The following is a 27,060-nucleotide window of genomic DNA, read 5'->3' as shown; positions in this document are numbered from 1 at the left end:
GTGCAGTTTCAGTTCCTGTTCCTCACTGCTCAATGCTGGTGGCACACACTCGCTCTCAGAGCTTTCTGAAAGGGTCTTGGATGGGAAGAAGTGTTTGGGATTCATCTTTGTGCTGTGTGTTTCTCATTTATAGAGGCAAGAGCAGGCTTCAGAAGACAATGCTGGAGTCCCCACAGGCCCACACCTATCACTAGCCTATGAAGACAAGCAGATCCTGGAAGATGCTGCTTCTCTCATCATCCACCATGTGAAGCGGCAGACGGGCATCCAGAAAGAGGACAAGTACAAAATCAAGCAGATCATGTATCACTTCATTCCAGACCTGCTGTTTGCTCAGCGAGGTGAACTCTCGGATGTGGAAGAGGAGGAAGAAGAGGAAATGGATGTGGACGAAGCTACTGGGGCTGCAAAAAAGCACAACGGCGTTGGGGGCAGTCCTCCCAAAACCAAGCTGATGTTCAACAACACAACAGCTCAGAAGCTGCGGGGCATGGATGAGGTCTACAACCTCTTCTACGTGAACAGCAACTGGTACATATTCATGCGGCTGCATCAGATCCTGTGCTTGAGGCTGCTGAGGATCTGCACCCAGGCTGAGCGTCAGATCGAAGAGGAGACACGGGAAAGGGAGTGGGAGAGGGAAGTGCTGGGCATAAAGCGAGACAAGAGTGACAGTCCTGCCATCCAGCTGCGACTGAAGGAGCCAAGTGAGTGCCTCTGGTGGGAGGGAGCTGGGGAAGGAAGATGCTTCAGTAACACACTGACAGGGCTTGTTTGGTGTCTTCAGTTTTATGTGCCTAAAAGACTTAAACAGCCTCATAGAGGAGGCTACACTGGAAAGCATATGAGTTCAGGGGTTGCAGTGGTAGGGCAAGAGGTAATGGGTTCATGCTTAAACAGGGGAAGTTCAGGTTGGATATAAGGAAGAAGTTCTTTACAGTGAGGGTGGTGAGGCACTGACACAGGGTGCCCAGAAGAGGGGTAAATGCTTCATCCATGGCAGTGTTCAAAGCCAGGTTGGACAGGGCTTTGTGCGACATGGTTTAGTGTGAGATGTCTGTGCGTGTGACAGGGGTTGGAACTGGGTGAGCTTCAGGTCCTTTCCAACCCAAACCAGTCTGTAATTCTGTAATATGATCACGAAAGTAGACATGGCCTTAAAAGTACTCTAAATGTCTATAATACACACATTTAAGCCTATTCCAGTAACTCCTCAACTTGAACAGTCTGAGGACCAAACCTCAAAGAAGCCCTTCCTAGGGGTGATGTGTTCATGTCTCCCATTCTCTCCTGTTGCAGTGGACATTGATGTGGAGGATTATTACCCAGCCTTCCTGGACATGGTGCGCAACCTCCTGGATGGGAACATGGACTCGTCGCAGTACGAGGACTCCTTGCGTGAAATGTTCACCATCCACGCCTACATCGCCTTCACCATGGACAAGCTGATCCAGAGCATTGTTCGACAGGTGACTGCCAGCAAAACCTGGAGGGGGATGCTCCAGGGTGGAGAAAGGAGCTGGGTTATTGGCTGCAGTGAGAGCCTGTAGGGGAGAGGGAGTGTTGTATGCCTAAATGGGGAGTTTTGGGGGTAAGCAGGTAAATTCTGGGTGTTTGTTAAACTCCGCTCTAAGGCTGACAGAAAGAGGTGTGATAAGAGACTCCTCTGAGTCCAGAGGAGGCCACGGAGATGCTGCGAGGGCTGGAGCAGCTCTGCTCTGGAGCCAGGCTGAGAGAGCTGGGCTGGGGCAGCCTGGACAAGAGAAGGCTCCTGAAGGGCAGACCTGAGAGCAGCTCCAGTGCCTAAAGGGGCTGCAGGAAACCTGGAGAGGGGCTTGGGACAAGGGCCTGGAGGGACAGGCCAAGGGGAATGGCTTGAACCTGCCAGAACAGGGGAGACTGAGATGAGCTCTTAGGCAGAAGCTCTTCCCTGTGAGGGTGCTGAGGCGCTGGCACAGGGTGCCCAGAGAAGCTGTGGCTGCCCCATCCCTGGCAGTGTTCAAGGCCAGGTTGGACACAGGGGCTTGGAGCAAGCTGCTCTAGGGGAAGATGTCCCTGCCTGTGGCAGGGGTTGGAACTGGATGAGCTTTAAGGTCCCTTCTAACCCAAACCAGTCTGGAATTCTATGAAAATGTAATTTCTGCTGTATTTATACTATTGAGACTGTCCTCTGAGTGTGTGTTTTCCCTTTGTTTTCCAGAAGTTTTAGGATAGAAGTATTCCACTTTAAAGTGTCTTGAGAGTTAATGTCACTCTAACTCAGAAAAGGAATTAAATGACATCTAAATAATTTCCTTCCTTTTCACCAGTTCTGTAGGAGCAGCCTCTTCTAAACAGCTTTGTCTCTTTTATCTGCCAGTTTGAGTAGCTCATTTTGGCTGTTAAACTCTAGGCCTTTTATTGGGCTGGTAGGAAGAATGTGTGACCAAGGGAAAAATTCTTCATGTGCCTTTTAGTAGCTGGAAGAACAAAAACAAGACACAAGGGGCTGGAAGTGGAATGGCTTGAAAAGGCCTTGCCTCTTTGAGAAGGGTAGATCTGCCTTTCAGAAGCCCTCTTTCAGTGCAGGCACTGTCTGGATTCAAAAGACAGTTGAGCCACTTTTGATTTTTAAACTTGTGTAAAATAAGGATTTGATACTAAATTGCTTACCCCTTTCCTCAGCCACAGCAGCAGTCCTTTGCTGAGGCAGGGATATACTGTGTCACTGCTCCAGCCCTTCCTCCCCTGGGCATGTAGCAGACTCCCTGACAAACACCTTCCCCATGCTCTTCCTTTTTGCAGCTCCAGCACATAGTGAGCGATGAGATCTGTGTGCAGGTAACAGACCTCTACCTGTCGGAGAACAACAATGGAGCAACAGGAGGTCTTCTTGCTTCCCAGTCTTCTCGTAGCCTTCTGGAGGCCGCCTACCAGCGCAAAGCAGAGCAGCTCATGTCAGAGGAGAACTGCTTCAAGGTAAAGCCAGGCTGCAAACCATGGCATAAAAGCAGCAATCAGTGAGGGGGATGCCTTGTAGGAAGGGAGATGTGCAGTCCTTTACAAAGGAGCCTTGTTTAGCATCCAGGGGTGCTGAGGACCTTTCTGTTGCTCTGAAGTTGAAAGTGTTGGTGAGACATTGTTGGGGTTTAACCCTGACTGGCAACTGGAACCACGTAGCCACTTGCTTGCTGCTCCCCTGATGGGATGGGGAGAGAATCACAGAGTAAAAGTGAGAAAACACATGGGTTGAGATAAGGACAACAGATAAAGCAGAAGCTGCACATACACAACAAACAAACCAAGGAATTCATTCACCTCTTCCCATTGGCAGCCACTCCAGGACAGCAGGGCTCCATCACACATCACAGTGACTTGGGAAGGCAAAATGCCATCACTCCCAATGTTTTCCTCTCCCTTTTCCCCCCAGCTTTATATGCTGAGCATTATGCTGTATGGTGTGGGATATCCCTTGGGTCACTTGGGGTCAGCTCTTCCCAGCTGTGTCCCCTCCCAGCTCCTTGTGTACCTTCATCCTCCTCGCTGGTGAAATACAAAATGTAGCCCCATCCTACCTACTATGAAGAAAACTGTCTTCATCCCAGCCAAACTCAGCACACAGCTTTTGGCACTTAGGATAATGCCTCTGTAAGGGCCCCTCAGAAACGAGGTTTCAAGGAGAACTACATTTCCTTCAACAGCAGTGAATACCCCTGGTGCCCCGCAACATCCTTGGGGTGTTATCATATTGACTGCTCTGCTGTCACTGATTTTCATTTGTGGTTCAGACTCTCCCATTTCTCTTGTGTCTCAATCTTTTTGTCAACTGTGGGGAGAGCTGTGAATACTGACAGGGCATTAAATCATTGCTGACTGCATCTGTTGCTAAACAAACCCAGTGCACTGTGCTAATCAAATCCATACTTCCATGCCTGAGATGCAGGAAGTGGTCAGGCCCTTTCTGAGCAACTTCAAGTACTTTGGATAAAAGCCTGTGTGTACGATCCCTCTTTCCTTGCCCTCAAACTTATTTTGGGGGCTGAAGAAGGACAGCACCACTCCGAAACCAACAACAAACAGAAAGCTTTGCCATCTTTTGGTCCCTCAAAGGTTGTGCACTTTGGGCAGGGTTTTCCCTGGGCTCTCAGGGAACAGATTTTTCCTGTATAACTATGTCAACTTGCTTCATTCTCCCTTTGCCCCAGTGGGAAGCAGAGGTTGTTTCTTCTAACTGAAACCCCTCCTGAAGCCTCTTCTGCCTTTTCTTTGTAGCTGATGTTCATTCAGAGCAGAGGTCAAGTTCAGTTAACCATTGAACTGCTGGATACAGAAGAGGAGAACTCTGATGACCCTGTAGAAGCAGAGGTAAGAGCAGCTTGTACAGAGAGCTCTGATGTCCGTTTGACTGTTGTGTGGTCCGTTAGCACAAGATAAAGAAACATCAAGGACATGCTGTAAAGCTTTCAGTTGTGTGAGTAGGCAAATCCTTCTTGATCTTGTATTAGAAAGCCCTCAGAACCATACAAAGAAACACTGTACCTTCCTTTTGGGGGATTAGATGCACAGAGCCTTCAGAAATGACCGTGTGTTTGCGTATCTAACTTCCACCTCACGTTGGCTGGTGGGAAGGCAGTAGCTGATGTGTGCTCCATGTTCACTTCCAGCGCTGGTCAGACTACGTGGAGCGGTACGTCAACTCGGATTCTACCTCCCCTGAGCTCCGGGAGCACCTGGCCCAGAAACCAGTCTTCCTGCCAAGGTGAGTGGCCAGGCTGGGCTGCAGACCCTACCTTTGCTGGCCTCAGAAGGCAGAGCTGGGCTCTCAGTCTCGCCTGCATCTTAATGTAAAGGCTGGTGGTTCGCCAAATGGGGTTTTTGGCAAACCTGCCTTGGCTTATAGTAACCCTCTACTTAAGCAGTGGGTGCCACGTCAGGGCTTTTCATGAGCCCAGAGTTCATGGCACAATAGCCAGAACTTCAGAAATAAGAGAATCCCAGTGGGCTGACCCATTGTAGGGGTCTGAGCCTGAATGAGGCTGAGCACTAATGCCAGGAGGGGTTCTCTGGTCTGCAGGAATCTCAGGCGGATCCGTAAGTGTCAGCGAGGTCGGGAGCAGCAGGAGAAGGAAGGGAAGGAAGGAAACAGTAAGAAGTCCATGGAGAACGTGGAGAGCTTGGACAAGCTGGAGTGTAAATTCAAACTGAACTCCTATAAGATGGTGTACGTGATCAAATCGGAGGATTACATGTACAGGAGGACCGCTCTACTGCGAGCTCAGCAGGTAGGAGCGAGCAGAGTTACTCAGATTTGCTTTTGGGTCTCTGTGCCAAAAGTAACTGATGGGGCAAGGGAAGGAGGAGGTGGCTGGGATGCTATGTGAGGGAAGTGTTGGCTCTTTGGCTGTTTTTGAGCTGTAAAGGTTGGGGTTTATTCAAGGTGAAAGCAGCCCCTGACTCCAGATTGGTCAAATTCAGTTGGGGAATGATTTGGTCTTGTGAATGCTTTGACACTGAATGACTTGTCTCATCCCACAGGAATATTTCCATACAGTAGGGAAAAGCAGGGAGCTTTAACAGCAAACTCCTGTTCTAGTGTGACTGTTTCAGTTTAAGATTTGCAATCCTTGGCTCTCAGTCTATTATAATCTATTTAAAACACAACATTAAGCAGAATGCTGCTGCTTCAAATGTAAAAGAAAGTGAAAGCTGCCAGATCCAGGCTAAATTACTGACTTCAGCAGCCAGAAGCAGAGGTACCTGGGGCTCTGTCAGCAGGAGTCTCTTCTGCAGCTGCACAGATTGCTTTCAGTTGATTAAATCACTTGCTTTCTGAGAAACTACTGACCACTGAGAACACTGGGAGCTGAGGGAGTGGGAGCGGTGCCCTGCTTCCTGCCTTGTAAATCATCCTTCACAGTTCCCTTTCAGTCATGCATTTAGACTTATAAAACAACGGCTTGCCATCTGTTTCTTGCTAATGAAATACAAATAATGGGTTCTTTTCGTTAGGTGCAAAGTGATTTTGTTAAACTGGCATTTGCGCCAGATGAGTGTTTTCTGTCAGTGGTGACTCCTTGAAACGCTGATGCTGAGGAGGTTGATTTAATCCCATCCCTCCCATTCAGCTGGCACAAACCTCCAGTGTTTTTCATGGAGAAGCTGAACATAAATCAAATTATTGAGCTGTTAAATATAGAGCACAGCCCCTCGGTTATTGAAGGAGCTGCAGAAAGAAGCTTCACTGAACTAGATAGAGATCTATTGGATTTAGCAGTTAGCACTGAGATGCAGTCAGTCTTCAGGAGAAGAAAACAAGTTTTAATCTGGAGGCTTAATCATATTTGCTGGTTTCAATTATGACTGTAGTCATGGCTTTAAACCAGCTCTCCTGGATCTTGCATTCCATAAGCAGATGCTCTCGCTCAACAATGGGAGTAGTTTTTCCCCTCCTGATGCTTCTGCTTAAGCCAGTGGTTCTCAAACCTTTTAGACCTGATCTGGTTCTTAACTTTTCAGAGCAGGTAGGTCCCCACATGTCAGCGTATTGAGTTTGCTCTCCCTTGGGACCCTGCCCCTCTGTGGAGAACTGGAGGCTGGTCCTGAAGAGAGCAGGGCTGGCCTGTTGCGGGCTCTGCCTTGAGGAGGAGGAGGTGGTAGTGGCAGCATCTTTTAGGCAATGCAGAAGGGGCTTAGTGCTGGGCATGCAGCTCCTGGGCTGCCACAGGTTATGTTTCATGTCTGCAGCCTAAGAGCTTAAAGCTTTTGGTAATTTCGAGTTCATTCTGTCACTGTCATTGCCCTGAGAGGGGCTGACACCAGAGCTTTTCCTCTGCCGTTAGCCAGGGCTGGTGTATGGCTGGTGATCCCCTCGGCTGTGTCACAGTTTGGGGACCTGATGCTGCCTTTTCCTAACCCCTGTTCCTATTTCTGTAGTCCCATGAAAGAGTGAGCAAGCGGCTGCACCAGCGGTTCCAGGCCTGGGTGGACAAATGGACCAAGGAGCACGTGCCCCGCGAAATGGCAGCCGAGACAAACAAATGGCTCATGGGCGAAGGGTTGGAGGGGTTGGTGCCCTGCACCACCACGTGTGACACAGAGACCCTGCACTTTGTGAGCATTAACAAGTACCGCGTCAAATACGGCACGATATTCAAGACACCCTAAAGCTCCCCCCAGGGTGAGGGAAGAGCCCGGGAGCGGTGTGTGTGTGTGCGCGCATCAAGGAAAAGGAGGAAGATGCCTTCCTCCCCTCACTGTGTATCTCCGTAACATGGCCACTTGACTAGTGCGTGGCTGGTACACCCTGTCACCAGCGGGATTCCCTGTGGGGATGCGGATTTCCGCGGGCCCTTGGACTCGGGCACGTGTCCCCCGAGGGTGGGAAGGACCCTTCTCTGAACTGAGCCATCCCAGAGAAACACGAGCTCGTACACACCAGCAGTGTTGAGGCTTTGACTCCCTGCAGGCCCTGAGCGCCGAGGGAAGAGACCTGGAGGTTTCTCCAGCACCAGACCGCCTGGGTGTGTCCCAAAATCCTCCCAGGTGCCTGTCCCGACCGGCTTCCCCTCCCGCGGGGCGGCCCCACAGCACCTCCAGAGCAGAGCCTGGGTTCTGTCGCCTCCCTCTCGTCGCTCCGGGCTGGGCTCGCCCCGTGCAGATCGGTCTGTCCTTTCTAGTGCCAGTGGAACTGTTTGGTTTTGGTTTGTATTTCCATTGGGGGGTGGGGGGGGGTTATTTTTTGTACCTGCTTGTTTACTAGTCTCTCCTAGTGCCATGCACCAGCTTTTCACACACGTGTCCGTACACACACACAAGAGAACAACACGATTTTAACATGTTCCCCTCCTTTTTTCTTTTTTCTTTTTTTTTTTTTGTAAATAAATGTACAAATTGTCAATTTTGGGGTTTTTTTGTTTGTTTTTGTTGGGTTTTTTGGCTTTTTTGGTTGTTTTTTTTTTATTAAAGGAAGTATGCTTGATGTGCTAGCATAACTGTACTAGCTTCTTGTGTACCATAGTACCAGGCGGCTTGAGACTTAGTACTGACAGACCGATGGAGACATTTATTACACTTTTTACCAAAGGGAGTTATCATTGTAGTGCTTTTGTGTGAAAACTTTTTCTCTCTTTTTTTTTTTCCTTTTTCTTTTTCTTTTTGTAAATAAAACCAATGTCTTTGTTCTTAACTGGAAGAAGACACTTGCTCACCTCCAGCCTTGTTCTTGGTCTGAAAGGCACCATGCAGCACACAGGATTTGGGGTGGGGAAGGGGAAGAAGGGGGGAACATCCTATCATTTCATACGGTTGGCCTCATAAACCCAGAGGGAAAAGCAGATGCAGTGTGTGTGCTTTGTGGTATAAGCAGCCTGTTAAGAGATATAAATATATAGTATATAATTTTAAGTTCTTTTAATTTTCGTTGTATCCTGGTGGATCATTTGTACCCACCTCTTCTTCCAGCTCCCAGGACCTTCGCTTTTGGGAAGTGTTGTTGAGCTACTTAGCTGGGGTTGATGGTGCTGATGGATTTTTCCCTCTCAGGGTTGGAGTATGCATCACCTCAAGTACCAGACCAGTACTGGCTGGAGCTGCTCTGCGTGTGTGTCTGTGTGTGTACAAGAGGAGGGTGCGGGGAGGGTCTCGGTGCATTTCACTGATGAAATCCACATCTGGGATATATATTTTTCTAAGTAGAGAAGTTTAGTGCTGGCAGATGTTTAAAACAAGGCGGGAAGAGTCTCATTTTAAAGAGTAAGAAGTCGGCACAGACTTCGTAATCCACGGCAGACACAACTGCACTGTCTCTCCTCCTCAAAGGAGGCAGCTTTCCTTGTACAAACCCATGCTGCCAGTCCTGGAATTCCATTGTTCTGGCTTGGGGAGCCTCGGGAAGGGCTTTGCTGCCCTTATACCTCTCGCAGGGCTCTCACCTGGGGTTGTTTTCCCCCTTCAAGCCAGCAGGTCATCTGCTGGCACCGGAGCTCCCTATCATCCACAGGCACCAGAGCTGGGCAGCGGGAGCGGGACGTGAGCGCCACTACTCATTGGCAGCCAATGTACAGCAGGCACATCCTGAACCGGAGCCTCCTATGGAGAGAGGGAAGCGCCCCGCGGGGAGCAGCCGCAATGTGCCAGCAATAAACTCCCCTCCTTCGCTGTAACAGCCGGGAAGGACTCTCCCATTCCAGACGTTCCCTGCTCTATGTTCCCCCTCGTCTTTTCTGTGCGCTGGAGGTGATGTGGAGGTGACAGTCTGAGATGTCTGACCTGCTTCGGGTGGGTGCTTGGTGCCCGCATGTGGCGGGGGCACCCTGCCTTTGTCCATCCCACACCCCAGCCCTGCTCCTGCCTGTACTATAGCAGAGCTTTGCTTCTCCTTTTGCCCTTTTCTTTCTTCTTTTAACTTGCTTTTTGTACTCTGTACCGTGACCTCGGCCCACACCCGCGTGGTTTCTATACAACTGGTTGTAAACTTGACTGTAGTGCGGTATTTCCATTAAAACGCCAGGGATGACCACTGCATACGGATCGCTCCTTCCTTCCTGCTCGCGCACCGTGAAACCCGGGCTGTTCCTGAAGGGATAATGCGGGACGGGAGCACCGGAGCCGGGTGCGGGATCGCCCTGAGGGGCCGCGGCTTTCCTGTTCATTACCGAGGGAGGAGCCCGGGACCGCATGCGCAGATGCGCCCCTGAGCCAGCATGGCTGCCCCCAAGCACTGGCGCACGGCGCTGGAGCGGGTCGAGAAGTTCCTCTCCGAGACCTACTTCACGGACTGCAACCTGCGGGGCAGGTGAGGGCCCGTTCCCGTCCCCGTGTTCCGTGTCCCCGTGTCCCGCTCCGCCACCATCCCTGCCCTGCAGAGCTGCCGCATCCCCCGGGCTCGGGGAGCAGAGCACACTCACAGCCCCGGCTCTGGCTCGGGATGTCCCGGGCACCGCGGTCAGTGCCCCAGCCCGGCTGCAGCAGCCCCTCCAGCGGGGTGGGCTGTTCTGTGGTGTCCGGTTCACGCTGTTAAGTGTTAACAGGGTGATAGGAGGAACGCGGGGTCACCCCTCGGGACCGGCCTCGTTAATGGTGTCCCATCTCCACTCTCAGGCTGTTTGGGGATCGCTGCCCCCCCGCATCCCTCTCGTACTTCCAGACCCCCCGGCGCATCCCGTATGATGAGGCGGTGAGGCAGGAATTCAAACTGGCTCAAGTCGGGGACTCCTTCGGACCCACGTGAGTACCGGGTGTCCGTGGGGCTGTTGCTATGGTGGGGTCAGAGCCTGTGCCTCAGGGTTACTTGTGTGTGTGAGCCCTTGTGGGCTCTCAATGGCAAAGAAATGGGGTGGTGATCGGCTTCCCTATTGCGTGCTTCAGGTACAAGGTGCGTGTCCAGAAGGCAGAGGAAACAGGCCAAGATGTGTCTGTTTGTGAGGAGAGGGAAGAGTGCGGTTCATCAGTCCTCCGGGCTCATGGTCATAGCCATGGCTGTGACCCTGATGCTTCTGAGTGGGATCAGTGTCAGGGCTGGGAGAAGATGGGTGGTCAAAGAGGTGATGCTCCTGCCTGTTCCTCTGGCACCCCAGGAGGAGCTGGGGTCTGTGTGCTTGCTCCTGAGTGTCCTCAGCTTCCTCACCCCCTGGGGCTGTGCCTCCTTGCAGCCTGGGCACACGCCTGCCCTTAGGGATTAAGGGCCGTGATAAGAAGGGTCTCAGGTCCAGGCATATTGATCCATTGCCCTGCCCCATCCATAATTCAGTTCCTGGTATGCTCTGGTTGTGCTGCCTCCTGGAAGGATGCACAGGGAGGATGGGGGAGCAGTTTTCCAGTCCCTGCCAGCTTGAACGAGCGCAGCACTGCACTCAGCTTGGCTGTTAGCTTGCTGTCAGATCTTGATGAGTTCAAAGTATTCCTTGGTGGAAGAGCAGTCGGTCAGGCCAGCGGCTCATGGTGAGGGGAAAGCCCTGTGTGTTTGAGTGGCACAAAGCAAGGCTGGCACGTGCAGGAGCTGTGTGCCACTTCAGGTGTGGATGTGTGACAGCCACCTCCCCATCAGGGAGGTTAAAGCAGTACATGGACAGGCAGCATCACTACATTTGAATCCCATCAGTGTGCTGTCCCCACTGTGCTTTTCCATGGAGGCCCTGAGGAAGTGTGGTTTCCCGTGGGAGCAGGTGGAGGGCTGAGCTTGTTGCCTGTTCTCTTCCAGGTGGGAGACGTGCTGGTTTAAGGTGGAGCTGAGCATCCCACCGGCATGGGCAGGGCGGGAAGTGCACTTTGTCTGGGAGAGCGATGGGGAGGGCATGGTGTGGCGAGATGCCCAGCCTGTCCAGGTAAGGAGGCATGGATTGGGATGTGCCAGCTGTGCCAGGCACCCTGCTCTCGACAGGGTGGTTATCTCCCTTAGCCCTCTGCAACGTAGCAGGAGAAGAAACCCCCTCCTCTTTATTGTGCCCTCTTTAGAGGGATGCTTTGGGGAGCTCAAAATAACACATGGACCAACAGGAGAGAACCAAGAACATCTGGAGGTCCACACAGAGTGGTCACAAAGGAAAACAGGAGGATGTGTAGTTGTAGGGCTGGTTAGTCCCAAAGGGTAACCTCTGAGGCAATAGGAGAGCTGGTTTTAAATGGGGGAGAAACTGCTGTGCAGAGAAGGGGGGTGGTTGTGAAGAGTCATGTGTGGGGTGGGGAGAGGATGACTCCATGGTCTGCATACTGTGCTGTCAGGCCACAGAGGGGTGTGGGCTGTTCCCAAAGGGCAAGTCTGGTTCAGGTGGGTTTGAGACTGGTTTCTAGAGGTTGTCAGCTTCAGTCCTGCTCAGGTGTCCTTTTGCATCCCTACCCTGCTCTGTGGTGGTGTCTGCAGGGTTTGTGGTACTGCAGGGACAGCAGCAGCTTCTGTGCTGGTTGCTCTTGTGGGAAGCTTTGTCCCACAGCCAATGGGACCAGGCTCCTCCATCCAGCTGGGCTTTGGGGTGTCTTGTTCTGCCTATTCTGTTCTCATGGACCTCTGAGGACGTGTTAAATGTGCCATCTTCCCCTGCAGGGTCTGACTAAGGAAGGCGAGAAGACCAGCTACATCCTGACAAGCAGCATGAAAGAGACTGAGCCCCACAGGTGGGTAGTGTGGGGAGCTTGGCATTGTTTGAAGCCAAGAGGCTGGGATCACACATCCTTGTCTGTGTCCTGGTCCTCTGAGAAGCTGTTCAGGGACTCTGCCTGTTCTTCAGGCCCCACCACAGGAAGGAGAATGGATTTCCCCATCTGCTTGCCTGTGATCTGCTGCCTGATGGTTTGCTGTTGGTCTCCACAGCCTCACACTGTACGTGGAGCTGGCCTGTAACGGGCTCTTTGGGGCTGGCAAGGGCAGCATGATCGCCCCTCCAGACCCTGACAGGAGGTTCACCCTTAGCAAGGCTGAGCTCGTGGTCTTCAACAGAGATGTCTATGAACTGCTGGTGGATCTAGAAATACTGCTGGACATGGCCCAGGTCTGTGAGCTCTTTCTGTTCCCTTCCATGACTTCATTTTATCTCCTCCTCTTGCCATTCTATGACCCATCTCCTCCTGCCAAGAGGCCCTGCAGGAGCAAATGTTTGCTGCTGCTGCTTCTGGTTGTCTGAAGTGGGGAAAACTGAACAGAGAGAAGCCACAGGAGTGGCTTTTCCATCACTTACCTGTTAGAGGAGGGCCCACGGGGATGGGGGTGTGTGTAACCAGACTTTAGAAGGGACGTGAGCAAAGATGTAAGGTTGTGCCTGTGGAGCAGGGCCATGGTGTTCACCTGGCACCACTGGCAGAGCCAGATGTTGGATGGAGCTGGCAGTTTCTCAGGGTCAAGCTGTTCTCATTCCAACCCCAGCTCCTCGGGGAGGAAAACCAGCGGAGTTCCCAGGCGCTGTGTGCTGCCAACCAGATGGTGAATGTGTGTGACGTGACCGACCCCTCCACCTTCCCTGCTGCCCGTGCCCTGGCTGCTGCCATCTTCAGCCAGAGGAATGGCGAGAGCCAGCACAGCATTCACGCCATGGGTCACTGCCACATCGACTCTGGTGAGAGCAGCACTGCCTCCCTCTGCTGAGCTGGAGGCCAGGGCCTGTTGCACACAGGGAGAGCTGCCCTGAGGCTCCTGCACTGGATACTGTGCCCCAAGGGAAGGGAAGGGGACCTCTGTGGTGCCCTATAGCTGGTCTGTCACTGAGGCAGGGGAACATGTGTCTGTTTGCAGCACTGGTGGGCTGGTGATGAACACCAGGCTGCTGTTTTCTACCTGTTGGGCTTTACCCCTCCATTTCCAGTCCCTGGAAGGGGTTTCAGTCTCAACAGAGATGAAGCAGAAGTGGGAGCTGGAAGCCCCAGGCTGTGTTGCTGTCAGGCACATAGCATTTTGCTCCAGCGTTTTCTCCAGCTGATCCCAATCCCAAGGGAGTTTGTGCTGGGTAATAAGCTCAGAGGGGCCATGCCTGTCCCCACAGCCTGGCTGTGGCCGTATGAGGAGACCATCCGTAAGTGTGCTCGGAGCTGGGTCACCGTGGTCCGTCTGATGGAGCGCAATCCAGAGCTCACCTTCGCCTGCTCCCAGGTCAGTGAGGACCCTCAGGGACCTCTCCTTCTGTTGCTTCTCCAGCATGACCCACAACAAGGTGGGGGTTGCAGGGAGCATCCCGTGCATTTGAAGGGAGGAGGGACATTGGTGTGTGCCTTGAGGTGGTGGGAGCTGAGCCTGATCTCTGTGCTCTGCAGGCCCAGCAGTTTGAGTGGGTGCGGAGCTGGTACCCAGGGCTCTACGAGCAGATTCAGGACTTCGTGGCGAAGGGGCAGTTCATTCCTGTTGGAGGTACCTGGGTGGAAATGGTGAGCAGCACGGTGAGCTTGGCTCACTGCACCCTCCCCCTGGGACCATAGAATGACACAGTGGTTTAGGTCAGAAGGGACCTTAAAGCTCATCCAGTTCCAACCCCTGCCACAGGCAGGGACACCTTCCACTGGAGCAGCTTGCTCCAAGCCCCTGTGTCCAACCTGGCCTTGAACACTGCCAGAGATGGGGCAGCCACAGCTTCTCTGGGCACCCTGTGCCAGCGCCTCAGCACCCTCACAGGGAAGAGCTTCTGCCTTAGATCTAACCTGAACTTCCCCTGTTTCAGTTTGAACCCATCACCCCTTGTCCTGTCACTACAGTCCCTGATGAACAGTCCCTCCCCAGCATCCCTGTAGGCCCCCTTCAGACACTGGAAGCTCCTCTGAGGTCTCCACGCAGCTTCTCTTCTCCAGGCTGAACAGCCCCAGTGTTCTCAGCTATCTCCATACCGGAGGTGCTCCAGCCTCTGATCATCCTCGTAGCCTCCTCTGGACTTGCTCCAGCAGCTCCATGACCTTATGACTGAGCCTGATACTGGAGAGGGGAGCAAAGCCTCTGACTGATCCTGGCTGCTGGTGGTGGCCTCCAGGGCCAGAAAACCTCAGTGTCCAGCCTAGCAAAACCACCATCCCTCTGCCAAATTTCTCATTCCTGAGAAAGAAGCTTTGGTCTGGCCTGGCTGAGCTCTGCGCCTCCTTTGGCCCTCAGATCCTGCCTGCGATGTGCCAGGCTGGGATGACAGCAGGTGGTGATGGGGTGCTCCCACTTCCCCAGTGCCTGCCTTGCTGCATGGGCTCCCTGTGCTTCCCCCCCAGGATGGGAACCTGCCCAGCGGTGAGTCCATGGTGCGGCAGTTCCTCCAGGGACAGCGCTTCTTCCAACAGCAGTTTGGCCGGGTCTGCTCCGAGGTACCTGCTCTTTTTCAGCACACCCTCCCTGCACATCACCTCTTGCTGTGTGTGAGGGTTGCCGGCCTTATGCAGCTAAAGCTGTGGTGAGGGTATAGGTAACCCCCCATGTATCATAGAATCAGAATGGTTTGAGTGGGAAAGGAGCTTAAGATCATCCAGATCGAACGCCTTGCCATGGGCAGGGACACCTCACACTAGACCAGGTTGCTCCAAGTTAGCACAGCCCCAGGCCTTGATTATGTTGCCTGGGGGTCTCTAGAACTGCTCCTTACAAAACACATCTTAGTTCCTTCTGCAAGCAGGGCTCAGAGCCTGGCTGTCCAGAAGTTCTCCGTGAGCTCAGGCTGTGGTTTGAGGCCAGCATGACTCAGGTGTGTGTGTTCCTCTGCTCCCAGTTCTGGCTGCCAGACACGTTTGGGTACTCAGCCCAGCTGCCCCAGCTGATGCAGGGCTGTGGGATCAGGCGGTTCCTCACACAGAAGCTCAGCTGGAACCTGGTGAACAGCTTCCCGGTGAGTTGTGCTTCCCTTCTTCCCAGGGGATGGATGGACCTGTGGGTGCCGGGGTCCTGTCTGCAGGACTGGGCCTGTTGGTTCCATGGGGAGAGCCAGTCCTCCAGCTCAGCTGACACAGGCTCTTCTTCCAGAAGCCACCAGTTTATGGTGGTAGCAGTGTCCTGTCAGGAGTTAGGGGAGAGGAGGGACATGGTCTGACATCCCAGCTGGGGCCCTGGCCTGCACATTCCTCCTGCTTCCAAATGGGAAGCTGTGATTTGCATGCAGGTCTAACACAGCAAATCCAGCCTCTCCTCTGCTGCCTCCTGTCCTTGCAGCATTCCCTATCCTTGTGCAACTGTCTCCTTGCACTGATCCATCAGGGCATCCTGCAGCTCAGTGGAGAGAAGGTGAAGGCCCAGACTGAATCCTCCAGGGGCTCTGAAGAGCCCATCCCCTGTGCCCTTACTTCCCTGGTGACAGAGGTGATGGGCTTTGTTTAACAGAGCTTGTGAGGAGGTTTGGGCTTTAGTGCACGAGTTCTGTGCTGACGTGGTTGGAGGGTGCCCTCCACACACACACACCTTGGTGTGGGAGATGAGTTTGGGAGCCTGGAAACACTGAGCTAAGTGTGAATTCCATTTCTGCTACCAGCTTGGCCAGAGATCTTTGGGACCTGCAGGGAGCACTGGGGCTGTGCTTTAGCACTTTGGCACTGTGTGGTACAAGACACTTCCCTTTGGCTCCCCTCCAGCATCACACCTTTTTCTGGGAAGGCATCGATGGCTCCCGAGTCCTGACCCATTTCCCCCCTGGAGACTCCTATGGGATGCACGGGAGAGTGGAGGAGGTGAGTGAGGTGGCCAGACCTGCATGTGAAGATCTGAGGCTCCAGGAGAGGGTGTCACCTGGGAAAGGGGTGGGAGAGCCGGCAGCGGGGCTGGACAAAGGCTGTTTGGGTGCTGCCAATCAGTTGCCTGCCTCTGAGATGTGTCTGTGCCCAATTTGGCCACTGTGGGCTGGGGAAGTGGGGCAGGACTGAGCTTTGCACCCTAAAGGCTGACCTGGCTTTCTTGTGTGTTACTGGGGCTGGGTGCCAGGGCATTACAGCTCTCCCAAAACCCCTCTAGATGCTGAAAACAGTGAAGAACAACAAGGACAAAGGACGTGTGAACCACAGCGCTTTTCTCTTTGGCTTTGGGGATGGAGGAGGGGGCCCCACGCAAAAGATGCTGGACAGAATGAAGAGAATGAGTGACACAGATGGGCTGCCAAGGTGAGAGGAGAGCTCCCTTCCTCTGCTGGCTGGCAGCGGGAGCAGCATGGAGCAGGACAGGAGGAGGCTGAGGGGAGCACTGTGTGGTTGTGTTGGGGTTTCTGTCACCTTTCTGGTCAGGGTGCACCATTAGCCCATGCCCAGGCACCTCCCCTGGCCCAATACTGTGTGTCTCTCCTGCAGGGTTCAGATCTCCACTCCCGACCAGCTCTTTTCTGCCCTGGAGAAGGAGTCATCGCAGCTGTACACATGGGTGGGAGAGCTCTTCCTGGAGCTGCACAATGGCACCTACACCAGCCAGGCCCAGGTGGGTGTACGAAGGGTGGAGGCAGTTGTCCCTGACCCCCAGGCAATGTGGCCATTCTCAGTTCTCTTCCCTTTGGAGGGACAGGCCAAGAGGAATGGCTTGAACCTGCCAGAGGGGAGACTGAGATGAGCTCTTAGGCAGAAGCTCTTCCCTGTGAGGGTGCTGAGGCGCTGGCACAGGGTGCCCAGAGAAGCTGTGGCTGCCCCATCCCTGGTAGTGTTCAAGGCCAGTTTGGACACAGGGGCTTGGAGCAAGCTGCTCCAGTGGAAGGTGTCCCTGCCTGTGGCAGGGGTTGGAGCTGGATGAGCTTAAGCTCTTTTTCAACCCAAACCATTCTATGGTTCTGCTGCTCAGGCAGATCCAGGGTTCAGACAGTGCCCTTTTAGGTCTCAGCAGTGGTAGCCACCTCATAGCCAGCACTCCATAAAGCAGATATATTGTCAGACTTTCTTCAAGGGGTGAGAAGGAAGCCTGGAAACAGCAGCATCCCCTTATCTTCCTTCTCTCCATGCTTTGACACCAGATAAAAAAGGGAAATCGGGAGTGCGAGCGGATACTCCATGACGTTGAAGTGCTCAGCGCCTTGGCTATGGCACAGGACTGTGGGTTCCAGTATCCTGCCAGCCAGCTGCAGCGGCTCTGGAGGTGCGGGACTGCAGGATGCAGTGCTGTGTGTGTACAACCCCTTCCAGGAACTGGTGAGGTGTTTCAGTCAGGTCGGGATGTCACAGGCACCTCCCCTGGCTCATCACCCATTGGAAGGTAGCTCCAAAGCCTCTCCTGGCTGGAAGCTTCATTTCTGACCTCATTCCTCACCAGTTTTAACTTGTCTGAACTTTTGTAACAATCCATCTGGTAGCCCTGAGGGATAAAAACCAGCTTTCACTCCCCAGGGTTGTGGTTTACCAAGATGAGAGTTGACAGGGTTTAAAGGATTTAAAGAATGTTGTGGAAAAGAACCCTTTTCTCTCACGTGTTTGCCACCGGGGGGATAAGGAACACTTGTTTTGTCCATCTTACAAACAGGCTGGGTAAGCCCTGTGCTCTCCCCTGCTTCATCACCTGATTTCTGTTCTCTGCTTTAGGTTATTACTGCTCAACCAATTCCATGATGTTTTGCCAGGCAGCTGTATCCAGCTTGTGGTTGAGGATGCTCTGGAGTACTACGCAGGTGAGCCCCGAGGGCACAGGGAGGTTTCAGTCCTCAGCTGCTCAGTGCTACAGGTTGTGTCTAGAACAGCGCTGACTCAACAGGGAATTAGCAGGGGAGCTGTGGGATTAAAAACCATCCCAACTTATGGACTTCTCTGCTTGCTGCTGGCCAGGATAGAGCCCAGCAAAGATTTGCTCCTGGCTGCTCACAGGCACTTGCAGTGGCTTCACTTCTATTACAGCACCACAAAGAGCTGGCACAGCTCTTCATTATTATCTTGTAATAACAAAGTTAGGAATTATCTGAAGCTTTAATTACTTACTTATAGATAGTAATAATGAATGATCAGGAGGAACTGTAGCTGAAGCATGTGTACATCGCATGGGAGGGCCAGGAATTCCCTGGGATGTGAGGAATGGCCTGGCCGGATCCAACTGGGGCCTCTTTGTTGCTCAGAGATCCGCAGGGTTGGTGCTGGGCTGCAGCAGGAAGCTGTGCAGTCCTTGTGCAGGGAGCTGCTGGAGCCTGAAGCAGGGAATGCCGGGAGCACCCTCGTGCTGAACACTTTGCCCTGGGAACGGACCGAGGTGATCTCCAGAGCTGGGGCAGCTGGAACAGAGACTTTGGGTATGTCCAACCCAGGGTAAGTTGTGTATGAGAACTTCCTACAGGGGCAGAGACAGCTAACAACGGAACACTGCCTCTCCCTGCCCTGGGGAGGGTTTACTGACCTGTCACATTGCTCCTTGGGGCTTCAAGTTGTCCCTGACCTTATGGATGAAGAAGAGGAGAATACACAAGGAGGTGGTAGATCTGATGTGAGAGCAGCAGGGCAGCATGCTGGGACTGGGGCAGATGTTGGAACAGAAACTCTTTGCTTTCCAGTTCTGGTGACAGTCCCCAGCATGGGCTATGCTGTAGTGAGGGAGCCGTTGCTGTCCCCTCAGCCTGTGGTAGTGAGGAAACGGGTAAGCACAACCTCAGATCCGGGTACCCTGCATCAGGGGTTGACTGGGGAGAAATCCAGGGAATGCAGCCAGTCTGCACCCTGGATTTGCAACTGGGGCTCCCAGTTCCTGCAGGTGTGTGTCTGGGAAATCGGTTTCTGTCCTTTCCCCCAAGGAGGACGGGTCCATTGCCATGGAGAATGGGGTGATTGCAGCCTGCCTGGATGTGATGGGGCGCCTGACCTCCCTTCAGCTGCTGGACTCCCAGAGGTACATCTGTCAGCCCAGTTACTGTAACTGGGCTCCTCAAACCTCTCTCAGGCTGTGTTCTAACTGTGCACCCTTTCCACTGCCAGTTCTTACACTGCTCTGCTCTGCTTTGTTCCAGAGAGTCAGTCCCAGATGGCTGCTGTGCCAACCAGTTTGCCCTCTTTGATGATGTCCCCCTGTACTGGGATGCCTGGGATGTGATGGATTACTACTTGGAAACCAGGTAGAGGAGCAGCACATGCAGCATGTGGGGTTTGACTTTGCTCTGAGGTTCATGTCTCCCTGTCAGTCCTAGCTGCAACTAAAGCTGTAACAGAGCATTTGCTTTGCAGAAGTGAGTGCCTGCTGCATGGGGGTTGGATTGAGATTTGGGAGCCTGGATCTACCACCTCTGCCTTTATCCCCTCCTCTAGGAAGCCGGTGACAACGCTGCTGAAGCCTCTGGAGATCACCCTGGCTGGGGGCCTGCGGGGAAGTGTCAGCTTCTCTCTGCAGATAGGGAAAAGCAGCACCTTGACCCAGGAGATTATCTTGGATGCCACATGTCCCTACCTCCGCTTTCTGACCCAGGTTTGGCCAGTGGCTGTGGTGGGTTGCAAACATTGCACTGTGCAGGCAGGGCCCCGAGCGCTGAGCTTTGCATCTCAGTCACATTCCCCCTCCTGTTTCTTTCCCTGCAGCCCCCTCCTGCTTTAGGGGAAGGCACCCTGAGGGTGGGGGTCTCCATGGGAAGAACCCCCCAGTTCATCTGTGTTCAGAGTCCAGTGGGGTTTTATTGCACCTGGTGTGCCATAGATGCAAGCTGGCTGCTGTGCACTGGGGAAGGACAGGAGCATCCTCTGCCCATCAGGCCCTGTGGTGATGCCCTTCTGCTGTGCATGCAGGTTGAATGGAAAGAGGCTCACAAGTTCCTGAAGGTGGAGTTCCCTGTGCAGGTCCGGAGCACAAATGCCACCTACGAGATCCAGTTTGGGCACTTGCAGCGGCCAACGCACTGGAACACGTCCTGGGACTGGGCTCGATTTGAGGTGGGAGGAAAGGGGGGGCTGGCCCCAGGGCTGCTCTTGCTCCCAGGCAGTAGCTCGGTGGGGAACGTGCCCCTTGGTACCTCCTGCAGGTGTGGGCTCACAAGTGGCTGGATCTCTCTGAGCATGGCTTTGGGGTGACTCTGCTGAACGACTGCAAGTATGGGGCATCGGCCCACGGCAACATCCTCAGCCTCTCGCTGTGAGTCAGGGCACGGCTGCGGCAGCCACTTTGCCTTCTGAGGTGTCTCTGGAGGTCAGGCCAATGCCTGGTCCTAGGTGATCACAGTAAGGGAATAGTCTGGTATTACCGAAGTGGAGGCTGCCATCTGGGAGATTTTTGCTGACTTAGTTACACGAAGATGCTGTAATTCCTATGAATTATGCTCATAAATAATTCAGGAGGGATCAGATCCACATCTTCACCAAGTAATTTTTCTGTTGCTGACATACCCCGGGAGGGGAGGCTGAAGGTGAGGCAAGAACAGCAACGTTACAGTGCATACAAAGCTAAGAAATTCTGCATGTTTCAGTTTGACTCCATCAGCCACAGGTTTCACTGGAAAACACCCTTCAAATCCTTTAGTTCTGGGGCTGGCCAGCATCTGTTTGCTGGTGTCAGAAAGAGCATGTTGGCTTCCACCTCAGGGCCCAGCCTTGAGGTAGCAGGGGAGGCAGTTGTCTTGCTGCAGTGCTCCCCTTGCGCTGCACTGTGTCACAGCCACCAGTGTCACCTTCTTGTCTTAGGCTGAGAGCACCCAAGTCCCCCGATGCCACAGCAGACATGGGCCACCACCAGTTCACCTACGCTGTGATGCCTCACCTGGGTGAGTGCTGGGACACGCGGTGTGGAAGGTGCTCCTGTGAGCCTCAGCCTGAGCACCTCTCTGCCTGCGCGTGGCTGGAGGCTGGAGAGGGGTTCTTGCATTGCAGGTTCCTTCCAGGACGCTGGTGTGATCCAGCACGCCTACAGCTTGAACTGCCCCCTGCACACGGTGCCCACCCGCTCTGCCCCGAGCCCTCCTTGGAGTGCCTTTTCTGTCAGCTCCCCTGCCGTGGTGCTGGAGACCGTCAAGCAGGCAGGTCCCTGGGGCAGGCATGGGGAGGGCAGAGGGGTTAAGCTGTTGGGGAGGAGCGTGGCTTGCTCGTCCCTGGCTGGCAGAGCCAGCTGATGGGAGCAGTGTTTGCATGTCCTTCGGGTTAGCACATGGCTGAGCTCCCATCTGTCCCCCAAGGCTGAGGACAGACCGGGAGCCATAGTGGTCCGGCTGTATGAGGCACATGGCAGCACGGTCATCGCCTGGCTGCAGACCTCCCTGCCTGTTGAGGAGGCAATACTGTAAGTCCGTGTTGCAGGGCTGGGGGCATGGGTGGGGGTGGGGAGCAGTGGCTTCAGCCTCACCTGCTGCTCTCTCCCCAGCTGTGACCTCCTGGAGCGGCCAGTGGGAGCAGAACGCCTGCAGCTGGAGCAGCAGGGCCTGAGGCTCTCCTTCACCCCCTTCCGTGTGCTCTCCCTCCTCTTGATCTTGAGGCAGTGAGTGACAGCATCCATCACCCTTGTGGCAATGTGGACCAACACCGTGAGCTCAGATCCCAGCCTGAGGCTCCCCCAGTCCCAAGGAGGTGGCAGCACCAAATTCTCACCGTTGCTGCCCGCATCCAGCCTCAAGAATAACCCTGGTCTTCAGCCCAGGACACTTGTCCCATGCCAGCTCCACAGCTGCAGTGTGGGTAAGGCTGTGGGACAGGCTGGCTGGTCCCGCACAGGCACTGCTCCAACCCCGGTGGGGCTGGGGAGTAGCAGCTTTCCAGTGTCTCAGCCTTCCTCTTGTCCAGACCCTTGTAGCAAGCACAAATACACGTTTGAGTCATTCCCTTCTCCCTTCACCTGCCCCTTGCACTGGCCCTTGGAGAAGGGGAGCACAAATTACTTGAAAGCAAGCTCCAGCCTGTTTTCTTAACTTCCAGGTAACTGCTCTGATCTGCCTCCTCCCTGCTGTAGCTGCTGCTCTCTTAGAGCCTTCCTCAGCAGCATCTCACTCCTGGGACCAGGGAGGCAGAGCTTACGTTTATTGCTGGAGGGGAAGCCTGCTCCAGCCTATGTGGGGAAGAGGTTGGAGCCAGAGGGGGTATCCTTAACACAAAAGGGCAGGCACAGGGATTTCTATATAAAATACTTTATTAGTCAGCTAAAAACAGTGATCAAGGGAGGTGAGGAAGGAAGAGGAAATCCACTCTTAGACAAAGGGAAGGACCAGAGGCCAGCATGTCTGGTCCATAGCCCTTATCCCCCTCAAGTACCTGAGGGCAGCAGGAGGATGCTGAATAAATCAGCCCAGCACCAAGCTCCGCTCCTCTGTCCTGCAGTGCAGATGCAGCAGTAGCAAGCAGGGGTGAACACAGGAGCAGAGCAGCCCCAGCACTGAGCTCAGCACTAACCCAGGCCCTCCCCGAGCTGCTCCTGGGGAGGGGGCAGCACTCACACTGCAGGGGCTGTGCCTGGAAGGGGGACAGGGAAAGGACAAGTCAGAGGGTGAGGGGTGCCCCGGAGCCGCGCTGGTGCCGCAGGGAACCAACCTCACCTCTGCCCCTGCGCGCTGGGGTCCGGCGCCTTCGTTCAGCCTTGACCTCGGGCTCGGGCACGGCCGCAGCGGCGGTTACCCTCCTCCTGGGAGCGCGTCCCTTCCTCGGCCCCTCACCGGCCTCCTCTTCCTCCTGCTCGGCTGCAGCCCTGCGGCGCCGCCTCGAGGCACGTGGGCGGCCCTGCAGGGACCCAGGGATCAGCAACAGAACTGGGCTTGGACAGAAGGATGCTGAGGAACTCCAGGGAGGGGGAGCTTCACTGGGAAGCCAGGAGCAGCAGGCGCAGGGCACAGGGAACAGGACAGCACCAGCTCTTTACCTTGGGGGTCACAGCCTCGGGGTCTGACTCCACCTGAGCACGCTTCTTGTGGGGCAACTGCCCTGTGTGAGAAGATGGGACCAGGTTTGGTGTGTGAGGAGATGGGGCAGTGCCTGCACCTTGAGGGACCAGTCTGGCAGGCAGTCATGGGGACAAAGGTGGAGGCATGGAAAACTATCCTGGAGCAGCTCTGCTCTGGAGCCAGGCTGAGAGAGCTGAGCTGGGGCAGCCTGGACAAGAGAAGGCTCCTGAAGGGGAGACCTTAGAGCAGCTCCAGTGCCTAAAGGGGCTGCAGGAAACCTGGAGAGGGGCTTGGGACAAGGGCCTGTAGGGACAGGCCAAGGGGAATGGCTTGAACCTGCCAGAACAGGGGAGACTGAGATGAGCTCTTAGGCAGAAGCTCTTCCCTGTGAGGGTGCTGAGGCACTGGCACAGGGTGCCCAGAGAAGCTGTGGCTGCCCCATCCCTGGCAGTGTTCAAGGCCAGGTTGGACACAGGGCTTGGAGCAAGCTGCTCCAGTGGAAGGTGTCCCTGCCCATGGCAGAAGCTGGAAATGGATGAGCTTTAAGTCCAGTTCCAACCCAAACCAGTCTGGAATTCTATATCCTGCAGGAGCAATGCTGTGCCCAGGCAGGTTGGTGCACTGGTAGGTAGGAAACCTTGATCCCAGAGCCAACAACCATCATAAGCCTGCCAGTGCCCCAGAGAGAGGGAATTTGCTCCTGCCTTTGCCATTCCAGCTTCCAGCCCTCCTGGGGCAAAAGCAGGTCCCATGGGGAGGAGAGAGGCCACTCACCTTTGGGAGCCATGGGGCCAGGCTCTCCCTGCAAGGAAGTGACAGAGCATTGACCAAGGTGCACCATTCTGCAGGGTGCAGAATCTGTGCCCCTTCTCCATCCCACAGCCAAGGCAGTGATGTGGAAACAGCAATGTTTCCCTGGGTGGGAGCCAGGAAAGCTGGACCTGCCCTGTGCCCTGGGAACTCTTTCATCAGCTCCTTCTGTGAGTCCCCAACTCAGTGGCTCTCCCAGACATAGGAGGGAGGGAATGGGGCTGCCAAACCAACCGAGCCCCCATCCCTGCCATCCCATCTGCTCCAGCCTGCCCACCATCCCTCAGGTCCTTGGCACCTCCATACCCAGCTGCCTGGCCACAAGGGAGACCCCCAGTGACACAGTGTAATGCAGGGGGGGTCTCAGGAAGCTGGTGTTCCCTTGGAGCAGTGGTCAGGGACACCCAGCCCCAGGCTCCTACCTGGAACCAGATGGTTCTACCACTGCGGTCACGCAGGGAGCTCATGCCGGGCACCAGGTAACACTGCAGCCAGCTCTTGAACGCGGCGTAGTTATCCAAGTGATCCGGGTCAGAGAGGTGTTTCTCTGGGAAGGGAGAGGGGGAAAGGACAGAAGTGGAGAGGAAGCAGTGACCATGCTGTTGGGTGCCCTCCCAAGCCTCCTGCTTGGGAATGCCAGGCCCAGGGCTCCCATCCTGGTGCCTCACCCGTCGCGATGACCTCCATGGGCACAGTGTGACACAGCTCCAGGAGATCCGGGTTCTCCCGCATCAGCTTAAGCTTCTTGCTCAGTGTCAAGGAGGGATTCTGCAGGGGGACAGAAGGGGAGCAGAGTCACTGCTGGCAGCCAGATTCCCATCTCCTCCTGCCCTCACTCCCCACTTGCTCCATCGCAGGCTTCAAACTGCACATTAGGACGTTCCCCATGGCTACAAAAGACATGGGAAGGGGCAATCGCACAGGAACACCAGCACTTTGTACAAACAGCACTCAAGTCTTGTTTGTTGTTCCCTGCCTCAGTCAACCAGCCACTTCCCTTCCCCTGAGATCAGCCATGGGTCCACTGCAGCCTTCCCCAGAGGGCTGAAGCTTGTAAACTGTTTGTTTTCCCCTTCTCTTCCTCTTCACTCACCCCAGATACACTCGGAGGCTTCCTGACGGTGGAAGGGGCCGAGCACCAGCACCGCTCAGGGGCATGTGCTGCTGTCACAGCTCGTCAGCCTGGCCACGTGTGAGCACGAGCCAGACACGTGAGGTTATGGAGCTGCTCTGCTGCACTGGAAGGGCAGATGTGCCCAGACAGGGGCTGTTCATGGCACAGGAACAGCCTGAGGAGAAGGATCCCATGCAGCAAGTGTTGGAGTTGTGAAGGCAAAATGCCCATTGTTGGGATGGGAGAGACTTGGAGCAGCAAATCACCTCCCAACAGTGGTGTGAGGCAGGGGTGCATGAGCTCTGCGGGGTGCCAAGGGATGATGTTCCGCCCCATTGGAGCAAGGAACCAAACATGAACTGAAACTGGGCCCTGTGCTGGAACAAGCCCAGAACAGCCAGCCTGAACCACAGCTTCATACCCAGCTAAGCCCAAAGCCAGGGCAGGGCAGGGCAGGGCTGAACCAAGGCTGGGAGCTGGCAGCAAACTGAGCAATCTCCATGGCTGCTGAGCCCAAACCCCAATGGGGAACGTTCCTCAGCTCAGTCCAGCTCCCCCACAGAAGGCAAGAGGCTCCTGGGGCTGTCAAGATGTCCCAGAGGGCCACAGGCAAAGAAATCCCAGCCTCTGGCTGGAAAGCTGCTCCTTTCTGAGGGTGCTTCTCACCTTCCTCTTCCTCTCCTGCTCCTGCTCCTTCAAGGCCTCCAGCACGGTCCGAGCCTTTTCAAAGGGAGGGATCTTCAACCTGAGAGAGTCACAGAATCCCAGAATGGTTCGGGTTGAAGGGACCTTAAAGCTTCAACCCTGCCACAGGCAGGGACACCTTCCACTGGAGCAGCTTGCTCCAAGCCCCTGTGTCCAACCTGGCCTTGAACACTGCCAGGGATGGGGCAGCCACAGCTTCTCTGGGCACCCTGTGCCAGCGCCTCAGCACCCTCACAGGGAAGAACTTCTGCCTAAGAGCTCATCTCAGTCTCCCCTGTTCTGGCAGGTTCAAGCCATTCCCCTTGGCCTGTCCCTCCAGGCCCTTGTCCAAAGCCCCTGTCCAGAGGACCTCAGCCCTCAGTTGCCTCTGTCTACCAAGTGAAAAGCCACCATTAAAACTCTGCCAAACTCCTGCTACCCAAGCCTCTCACCCCCCTTACCTGTACAGGATCTCAGCACGGAGATAATTCCCAATTCCATTAAAAAACTTCTGGTTTAAGAGGGCCTCGCAGATGGGCTTGTCAAAAGCTTTGTCCTCCAGGTTCTTCAGCACGTTCTCCCTGCGGGGCAGCGCATCAGGATGCTCACCTCAGCTGGAGCCGAGCTGGGGGCTCTCCCCGTGCCTGGTGGATGCTCACCTGAAGGCCTGGTACTCGGAGAGGACACAGGGCCCGCGGCCCTCCTGCCAGGCGCCCCCCAGACGCCACGACCCGAAGCGCCGGACATCGATGAAGCAGAGGACGCGCGTGGGGCTGTCGCGGGTTCGGAACCGGAGGTGCGCATGGCGCGGGAGCTGCTCGGCGGGGCACAGCCGGAACGAGCCCGACATGCCGAAGCGGAAAACCAGCTCCTGAGGGGCACCGGCGGAGCCCAGCGGGGTCAGCGTCAGGCGCAGCTCCTTGCCCCGGGCGGCGGCAGAGATGCGGTAAGCTTCGCTGCTGAACGGCACCTCCGGGCCCCTGCCCACCGCCGAGCGCTCCACGCCGCCCGAGAACACCAGGGCACCGCACGCCTCGTTGATGTAGCGCCCGGCCAGGTGCAGCTCCGGACCTTCGGGCATGGCCGCAGGACCGGACACACCGCGGAGGAGGCACTGGAGAGACCGGACACAGAGTACAGGCGGACAGCTGGCATCGGCGGAGCGCACCGCCCCGGGGGGCACGCCCCCGACCATGCCCCGCCCCTCGCTCTCCATTGGATCCACGGGCCGCAGTGCACCCTGGGAGTTGTAGTCAAGTCTTGACGCCTATTCAGCGCCCCGCGGTGTATGTCGGGAGTTGTAGTCCGCAGGAGGAA

General features: G+C 55.0%; 3 protein-coding genes across 4 annotated transcripts in view; 2 read left to right on the top strand and 1 right to left on the bottom strand.

Annotated features, from left to right (window-relative positions):
• The window catches only part of SIN3A (SIN3 transcription regulator family member A), a 32,795-nt gene extending 24,581 nt beyond the window's left edge, over positions 1-8,214 (top strand). The window contains exons 15-21 of the mRNA XM_034066119.1: positions 134-707; positions 1,300-1,469; positions 2,785-2,958; positions 4,252-4,344; positions 4,644-4,738; positions 5,054-5,261; positions 6,913-8,214. Coding sequence (XP_033922010.1) covers positions 134-707; positions 1,300-1,469; positions 2,785-2,958; positions 4,252-4,344; positions 4,644-4,738; positions 5,054-5,261; positions 6,913-7,143 — 1,545 coding nt within the window. The 3' untranslated portion in view covers positions 7,144-8,214. The remainder of the gene's footprint in view (positions 1-133; positions 708-1,299; positions 1,470-2,784; positions 2,959-4,251; positions 4,345-4,643; positions 4,739-5,053; positions 5,262-6,912) is intronic.
• Positions 8,215-9,630: 1,416 nt separating this feature from the next.
• On the top strand, positions 9,631-22,158 carry MAN2C1 (mannosidase alpha class 2C member 1). 2 transcript variants are annotated; one of them, XM_005145727.3, is made up of 26 exons: positions 9,631-9,772; positions 10,078-10,203; positions 11,177-11,300; positions 12,017-12,087; positions 12,284-12,461; positions 12,833-13,022; positions 13,446-13,552; positions 13,714-13,824; positions 14,644-14,736; positions 15,135-15,251; positions 15,988-16,083; positions 16,364-16,509; positions 16,693-16,816; positions 17,340-17,461; positions 17,902-17,987; positions 18,426-18,596; positions 18,855-18,937; positions 19,092-19,186; positions 19,305-19,409; positions 19,600-19,756; positions 20,071-20,214; positions 20,304-20,413; positions 20,959-21,038; positions 21,145-21,290; positions 21,447-21,550; positions 21,632-22,158. In XM_005145727.3, exons 1-26 carry the CDS (start codon positions 9,681-9,683, stop codon positions 21,747-21,749), a joined length of 3,096 nt encoding a protein of 1,031 aa, XP_005145784.2. In that variant the 5' UTR covers positions 9,631-9,680; the 3' UTR covers positions 21,750-22,158. The 2 variants fall into 2 exon arrangements, with proteins under 2 accessions (XP_005145784.2, XP_030901850.2); XM_031045990.2 differs by having other exon boundaries at positions 17,340-17,488.
• A 214-nt stretch (positions 22,159-22,372) lies between these two features.
• On the bottom strand, positions 22,373-27,016 carry NEIL1 (nei like DNA glycosylase 1). Its single transcript, XM_031046009.2, has 9 exons — positions 26,403-27,016; positions 26,205-26,324; positions 25,726-25,804; positions 24,614-24,713; positions 24,368-24,492; positions 23,910-23,937; positions 23,114-23,175; positions 22,794-22,974; positions 22,373-22,710 (listed from the first exon to the last, which is right to left on the bottom strand). Exons 1-9 carry the CDS (start codon positions 26,957-26,959, stop codon positions 22,691-22,693), a joined length of 1,272 nt encoding a protein of 423 aa, XP_030901869.2. The 5' UTR covers positions 26,960-27,016; the 3' UTR covers positions 22,373-22,690.
• Positions 27,017-27,060: the final 44 nt, after the last annotated feature.

The sequence above is a fragment of the Melopsittacus undulatus genome, chromosome 9, assembly GCF_012275295.1.
Source record: "Melopsittacus undulatus isolate bMelUnd1 chromosome 9, bMelUnd1.mat.Z, whole genome shotgun sequence".
Classification (NCBI taxonomy): domain Eukaryota; kingdom Metazoa; phylum Chordata; class Aves; order Psittaciformes; family Psittaculidae; genus Melopsittacus; species Melopsittacus undulatus.
This window is presented reverse-complemented; position numbering and strand designations above follow the sequence as displayed.